The sequence below is a fragment of the Somniosus microcephalus genome, chromosome 34 (genome assembly GCF_052327205.1).
Source record: "Somniosus microcephalus isolate GS21.2 chromosome 34, FLI_Smic_1.0, whole genome shotgun sequence".
In the NCBI taxonomy this organism is placed as follows: domain Eukaryota; kingdom Metazoa; phylum Chordata; class Chondrichthyes; order Squaliformes; family Somniosidae; genus Somniosus; species Somniosus microcephalus.
Genome location: NC_141020.1, coordinates 14958812 through 14966885, shown reverse-complemented (window position 1 = coordinate 14966885; position 8074 = coordinate 14958812). Strand labels below are relative to the sequence as shown.

The following is an 8074-nucleotide window of genomic DNA, read 5'->3' as shown; positions in this document are numbered from 1 at the left end:
CTGCTTCCACCGCCCTTTCAGGCAGCACGTTCCAGATCACAACAACTCGCTGTGTAAAAAATCTCTCCTCATCTGATCTCTGCTTCTTTTGCCTCCTGTCTCTGTTCCCCAGCACTGTTACCCTTGTTATCTGTCTCTCCCACACTGGCCTCTCTCACACCCTGACTCCGACCCACACTCCTGTCTCTGTTCCCCAGCACTGTTACCCTTGTTATCTGTCTCTCCCACACTGGCCTCTCTCACACCCTGACTCCGACCCACACTCCTGTCTCTGTTCCCCAGCACTGTTACCCTTGTTATCTGTCTCTCTCACACTGGCCCCTCTCGCACTGGCCTTTCTCACCCCCTGATTCCGACCCACGCTCCTGTCTCTGTTCCCCAGCACTGTTACCCTTGTTATCTGTCTCTCTCACACTGGCCTCTCTCGCACTGGCCTTTCTCACCCCCTGATTCCGACCCACGCTCCTGTCTCTGTTCCCCAGCACTGTTACCCTTGTTATCTGTCTCTCTCACACTGGCCCCTCTCTCACACTGGCCTTTCTCACCCCCTGATTCCGACCCACGCTCCTGTCTCTGTTCCCCAGCACTGTTACCCTTGTTATCTGTCTCTCTCACACTGGCCCCTCTCTCACACTGGCCTTTCTCACCCCCTGATTCCGACCCACGCTCCTGTCTCTGTTCCCCAGCACTGTTACCCTTGTGTTGCCTCAGTAACATCTGCTGCTGCTCTGACCACTGCTGCAGTAACGTTTACCGAGAATTTCAACTTCTCTTCATTCGAACTCTGTTGGAAATGGCCGAGAGCGGCCAAAGTCAACAACTGAACGCTGGTTCACCTTCCCTGCACAGAGGCGATCTTTGAGCCCGGCCTTTACTCAACACACGAGTTATTGGGACTGATTACAGAGCTGGTGATTCACAGAGAGCTGAGGGGGCGGCATCGACCTCGACCCAAATCCTTGAGCCTCAGTTAAAGACAAGAGGATGGAGCCAAACCCAATGTTGTGAGCTGTGGCTGCCGGGTGATTGCTGGGCAGGGCCTGTGGTTGGATGGGGCTGAGATACTGACCTATTTGAACTGAGAACTCCTGCTTGAGAATTTCTGACATATTGATTTCAGGAAAAACATTATCTCATCACCTTCAGGTAGCAGCACCTGTTGGGAGCCCTGGATCCCTGCCTGAAAAAAGAAACTTACATTTCTATAGCTTTTTTCACGACCTCAGGACGTCCCAAAGCGCTTTACAGCCAATGAAGAACTTTTGAAGTGCAGTCACTGTTGTAATGCAGGAAACACACAGTCAATTTGTGCACAGCAAGCTCCCACAAACAGCAATGTTATAAATGACCAGATAATCTGTTTTGGTGACGTTGGTTGAGGGAAGAATATTGGCCAGGACACCATGGTATCGCGGTGTATAATATCAAACAGCCAGTATATAATGTGGTGTGGTGTATAATACTCACACGGACACACAGTCCGTGCCCCACAATGGTTCAGAATTGAAATTTCACAGAAAAACAAAGAGCTACACCAATGTACAGAGCGCAATGATAAACCTGGAGATATACTGGTCTTGCTGTTCTCTTATGAATGTTTCATGAGCTCAGACCAAGTTCCTTCCTTGCGGATTTTCATTTAAGGCAGCGTCAATGTTTGTACCAGAGCAGCACCAACTGCTGGTCTGCTGCAAAGGGAATGAGGCCCTGGATCCTGTACCTCAAACATTAACCTCTCTTTTCTCTTTAAATCCCTTCACGGTCTTGTCCCCATGCTCTTCCCCAGCCTGGTATCCCCTCCTGAATGCTGCGTTCCGCTGACTCTGCCCTCCTATGTCCCTTTGCTGCAATCACATTGATCCCGCTTTCTGGAGCGCCCTCCAAGCTCCCTTGAGACCAGGCTCCCTTGCACCCTTACAGGCTGCGCATCAGTTTTCCAGACACCCGTCCATGTAGAGCCCTGGGACAGTCCCGACACACAGGGCTCTGTAGATCCTGCACTCTCTGCGTTAGGTCGCTGTACAGTTATCCACAGGCACATAAACCTACTGACAGAGACAGAGACAAACACACACAGATACAGTTAGATAGAGACAGAGAAATACAGAGACAGAGACACACAGAGATACAGATAGAGACAGAGAAATAGAGACAGAGAGACACACAGATACAGAGACAGAGAGATAAACAGAGATAGAGTTAGAGAGACACAGAGACAGAGAAATAGAGACAGAGACACACACAGAGACAGAGACACAGAGAGAGAAACAGAGACAGACAGAGACACACAGATACAGAGATAGAGACACACACACAGATACAGAGGGATAGAGACAGAGAAATAGTGACAGAGACAGAGACACACAGAGACAGAGAGATAGAGACAGAGAAATAGAGAGAGACAGAGAGACACACAGATAGAGACACACACAGAAACAGAGACAGAAATAGAGACAGAAAGATACACAGAGATAGAGACAGAGACACACAGACACAGAGAGAGACAGAGATAAATAGAGACAGAGAGAGATAGAGACACAGACAGAGATAGAGGCAGAGAGAGATAGAGACACAGAGCGAGAGACACAGACAGAGATAGAGGCAGAGAGAGATAGAGACACAGAGAGAGAGACACAGACAGAGAGAGCGACAGAGATAGAGACACAGACAGAGAGACACAGAGAGAGAGAGATAGAGACAGAGACACACAGACAGAGATAGAGACAGAGTCAGAGAGACTCAGAAAGAGAGAGGCAGAGAGTGGGCAGGGGGTGGGGGGGCTGGAGCAGTTTGATTTGATCAGATTCCTTCAGGTTGGTTTATAATGTGGGTTTATTCTCTCTCTCTCTCTGTCACTCGCTGATTGATGACAGGAGTCAGAGTGAGCGGCCCCGACGAGGCAGAGGGCGAGCCCGGGGCCTGGGGACTCTCCGCTCCCCGGGCCGGGCGGGTGAAGCCGGCCTGTCCCTCTATCGCCCCCCGGCGGCCTCTCCCGGCCGCCCGCCCCGTCACATCACATCACATCCCGCGCTGACTCACCGGCCCAGGCCGGCCCCCCGGCTCCGTGCGTCAGCCCGCTCCACCCCCTGGCCCGGCCCGGCTATAAGGCCGAGCGGCTCCACACCGCTGACACAGACGACAACCACAACTACAACTATAACCACCATGAGCGGCCTGAAGGAGCTGTGCGAGCTGGTGTCCGGGGTGAGTGACTGAGGGAGAGGCCGGGGACTGGGGCCGGGCCCACTCTGGGACTTGGGGATTGGGGGCCGGGCTCACTGTCCTTGGGGCTGGGGATTGGGGGCCGGGCTCATTGTCCTTGGGGCTGGGGATTGGGGGGCTGGGCCCACTCTGCGGCTTCACAGCCAGTTTGCGCACAGCAAGATCCCACAGGCAGCACTGTGATCATCATCTGTTCTCAGGTGTGGATCGAGGGATCAATGTTGGCCTCTATGTTCTTTTAAGGGAATGTTGGCCCTGGGATCTTTCCAATCTCTCTCTCTCTCACTGAGAGGGCAGACGGGGCCTCGGTTTAACGTCTCATCCGGCACCTCTGACAGTGCGGCACTCCCTCAGCACCGCACCGGGGGGTGTCAGCCCAGATTTATGTGCTCACGTCCCTGGGGTGGGACTTGAACCCACGACACCGAGGCAGGTGTGCTGCCCACTGAGCCCCAGGGAGGGGAGACAATCAGTGGGATTAGGGGGCTCTCGTTTGTCGTCATTGTGACCCATTACTCACCCTCTTCCCCCTCTCTCTCTCTCCCCACAGTTCAGCTTCTTGGACCCCGACGATCGTAATGCCTTTAACCCCAAGTTGGATTGCCGAGCGGTCAAGCCGCCGGCTGGATTCCGCCGACGCTGTGCCAGCCTCCTGCCCCTGGACAGCTGCAAGCCCCTGACCGACAGCTGCTGGCCGAGGCCCCTGGACCAGAGCGGGCTGGGCAGCCTGCAGCAGTCGCTGGGCCTGACTCGCTGCCCGAGCGACAGTGACTCGCTGGAGGATGCCTTCAAAGCAGCTGAGCTGCAGCAGCAGCCGTCTCCCCGCTACAAGACCGAGCTGTGCCGGCCCTTCCAGGAGAACGGTTTCTGCCGCTACGGCGACAAGTGTCAGTTCGCCCACGGCCTCGGGGAGCTGCGGATCCTGAGCCGCCACCCCAAGTACAAGACCGAGCGGTGCCGCACCTTCCACACCAGCGGCTTCTGCCCGTATGGCTCCCGCTGCCACTTCATCCACAACCCCGAGGAGGGGCTGCAGTCTCGCGGCGACCGCCCCCGGCTCAGGCAGAGTGCCAGCTTCTCTGGCTTCTCCTCCGACTGCGTGGGGCTGCGGCCGGGCCCTGGGAGCGGCCGGGCCTCCTGCTCCCCTCCGCCCTGCTCCAACCTGCCCGACTGGGGCTTGCTGCAAACCGCCTTCAGCCAGGAGTTTGCCCGTGTCATGAGCCTGACCTGCAGCTGCCACAATAAGCATGGGGCCCCCGCCCACCAGCCCGGGCTGGCACCTCACGTGGGCTTCCCCTTCCCGGAGAGGAGCCCCTCCGCAGACTCCCTGTCCGACCAGGAGGATTACAGCAGCAGTGGCTCTGAGTCGCCTGTCTTTGAGCAGAACAGACGCCTCCCTATCTTCAGCAGGATCTCGGTGTCTGACGATTGAAAACTGCCTCGGAACATTTTTTTCTTTAATCCTATGTAAACTCTGGGGAGGTGGCTCTGGGCCCCGCTGCCTTTCGCAGCCGCTCCCTTGCCTTTCGAGCCAAACCTCCTGAAACTATCTCTTGCGGATTAATTTGACGTTGATTCCGTTTAACCGTGTGGGTGCCAGTGCTGTGGGAGAAGCGGAGCCCTGCCCTGCCTTTGGATGCTGAGCTGGTGAAGGGGGTGAGGTGGTCGGAGCTCTGTGAGGGGGGGGGGGGTGGGGTCGCAACTCTCCTGACGTAGCAAAGAATCACTTCTAAAATGCACAAATTTGATTTGCCTCATGACAACAGCTCGCCTGATCTGAGTGACGAGCTGTCGGGGATCAAGTGTTTGCAAACTTCTTTTTAAATACTATATTTAACCGACTTTTATCAAGTGTTTTTATCCATGTTCTACGCTGTTTACTGCACAATATAGATTATATTTAAATTATTTATTGAAGATTTTTGAAATGTTTTGTATATTTAATGATATAGCAATATATTTTATTAGATAATTTATGATCTTTTTAAAAAGAGGAAAAAAATTGACAGGTTCTGAACTTGTAATCTCTTATAATGCTATCCGGTGCCTTATAACCGATTTCATTGTGAAATGAAATAAAGAGGGAAATGAGAAATCTGGTGTCTCTGGTTTGAACTGTGTGTGTGTGCCCCAGTGTTGATTTGTATTCGGTTGAACCCAGTATCTGTAACCCTTGCACTCCTCTCTCTCTTGCTTCACCTATGGGCTTACACTGTAGGGTGCCTATGCAAACGATGGGATGTCGCTGCTTGTGTTAGTTAATTAATAATTAACTATGATACAAGGTACACGATATCCTACTAACTCAGTACAAACCCTAGTGACGTGTGCAAGTTATCAAACCACTCGCGCTGTGGGGGGGGGGGGGTAGTGCAAGAGTACGGGTGATTAACAACCTACTTTAAGCCGGTGACGGCCTTGATTCTTCATCTGTACCTGCCAGTACAGTACTTCACTTCTGTGAGGTTACGTGGCTCGCACTGCTCTCCCTACGATGCATGTGACCTAGAATTTAACCCATCCACTGTTCCAACGCTGCAGTGACTGTGCTGTGTTCTCTGGCGTGCTGAAACAAGGGAAATGTACAAGTCTAAGGGTCACGCCCAGACTGGGGGGGATGCGGATGGGGGAGGGGATGGTGTGCAGCAATTCAATGGCATTCCCTACTCTCTCTTTCCGTGTGTTGTGTATTTATCAGTCTCTACCATACGCTGATATTTGATGCGTGTGTGTGTTTTAAATCTACTTTTCAATTAACAATCATTTCACAGCTGAATGGTCCTGTTGTTGCTTCCTGTGTTTTATTTAGTTAAAATGGTCGGATTTTCTTTCCAAAAAAATAAGCCCAGCACATTACTAACTCGGGGTTACAGCGTGCTGAGATGTTCCAGTAAATATGTTTTCAGTTAATACTGAGCAACTACAAAAATAGAGAGTGACCATCACCGCCGCCCCCCCCCCCCTTCTCCGCAAGCAGGATGTCTGGTAAGGGCAGTGTGGATTGACTCACTCACACACACACACACACACACACACACACACACACACACACACACACACCAGCTTTTGTTCTTCAGTCAGTGCTGAGGACTGTACATGTTGCATTTGGACTCTGCCCTCCCGGGTCAAACTCAGTTCCTGCTGCTGATCATTAACCTGCTGCACAGGGTTGGAGTGCATGCAAATTTCATAGAACTGCGCAGAAAGTACAACGGAAGCAGGCCGTTCGGCCCATCCAGGCCGTGCTGGTGTTCCTCCACACAACAGTGTCCCAATCTCAAGTTCCCTCCTTGGTCCCATGTTCCTTTATCTCCCTTTCGTGGTCGTGTCTGACAAACTTGATTGAATTTTTTGAGGAGGTAACGAGGAGGGTAGTGCGTTTGATGTAGTTTATATGGACTTTAGCAAGGCTTTTGATAAGGTTCCACATGGCAGACTGGTCATGAAGTTAAAAGCCCATGAGATCCAGGGCAAAGTGTCACGTTGGATTCAAAACTGGCTCGGAGACAGGAAGCAGAGGGTAATGGTTGATGGGTGTTTTTGTGACTGGAAGGCTGTTTCCAGTGGGGTTCTGGAGGGCTCAGTACTAGGTCCCTTGCTTTTTATGGTATAAAGCAACGATCTTGACTTGAATATAGGGAGTATGATTAAGACGTTTGCAGATGATACTAAAATCGGCGGTGTGGTTAATACTGAAGAAGGAAGCTGTAGACTGCAGGAAGATACCAATAAATTGGTCAGGTGGGCAGAACAGTGGCAAATGGAATTCAATCCGGAGAAGTGTGAGGAAATGCTTTAGGGAGGGCTAACAAGGAAAGGGAATACACATTAAATGGTAGGACACTGAGTAGTGTAGAGGAACAAAGGGACCTTGGAGTGCATGTCCACAGATCCCTGAAGGTAGCGGGCCAGGTAGATAAGGTGGTTAAGAAGGTATACGGAATGCTTGCCTTTATTAGCCGTGGCATAGAATACAAGAGCAGGGGGGTTATGCTTCAACTGTATAAAACACTAGTTAGGCCTCCGCTAGAGTACTGCGTGCAGTTCTGGTCACCACATTACAGGAAAGATGTGATTGCACTAGAGAGAGTACAGAGGAGATTTACAAGGATGTTGCCGGGAGTAGAGAATCTTAGCTATGAGGAAAGACTGGATAGGCTGGGTCTGTTTTCCTTGGAACAGAGGAGACTGAGGGGAGACCTTATTGAGCTGTATAAAATTATGAGGGGCCTAGATAAAGTGGATAGAAAGGACCTATTTCCCTTAGCAGAGGGGTCAAAAACCAGGGGGCACAGATTTAAAGTAATTGGGGGAAGGTTTAGAGGGGATTTGAGGGGAAATTTCTTCACCCAGAGGGTTGTGGGGGTCTGGAACTCACTGCCTGAAAGGGTGGTAGAGGCAGGAACCCGAACCACATTTAAAAAGTACTGGGATGTGCACTTGGGATGCTGTAACCTGCAGGGCTACGGACCAAGAGCTGGGAAGTGGGATTAGGCTGGATAGCTCTTTGTTGGCCGGCGCGGACACGATGGGCTGAAATGGCCTCCTTCCGTGCTGTAACTTTCTATGATTCTCTATGAATCTTTCCTTCATTCACCTGTCCAACACATTCTTCAGTCTTGACACAGTCTCTACTTCAATCATTTAGTCCGATAGTGAATTCCACAGCCTCACAACCGTCTGGGTAAAAAAAAGGTTCTCCTGCTCTCAGTCCTAAATCAAATTTAATCTTATATCTATGTCCGCTCGTTCTGGTCCCCTCAACCAGTGGAAAGAGTCTCCCTCTACACTGTCTCATCAAACACTTCCAGGGCAGGTACAGCACGGGTTAGATACAGAGTAAAGCTCCCTC

General features: G+C 51.5%; 1 protein-coding gene across 1 annotated transcript; it reads left to right on the top strand.

Annotated features, from left to right (window-relative positions):
- Nucleotides 1-3096: 3096 nt before the first annotated feature.
- On the top strand, nucleotides 3097-5317 carry LOC147096796 (mRNA decay activator protein ZFP36L1-like). Its single transcript, XM_085973425.1, has 2 exons — nucleotides 3097-3204; nucleotides 3773-5317. The coding sequence occupies exons 1-2, from the start codon at nucleotides 3166-3168 to the stop codon at nucleotides 4652-4654; spliced, it is 921 nt and encodes a 306-aa protein (XP_085829551.1). The 5' UTR covers nucleotides 3097-3165; the 3' UTR covers nucleotides 4655-5317.
- Nucleotides 5318-8074: the final 2757 nt, after the last annotated feature.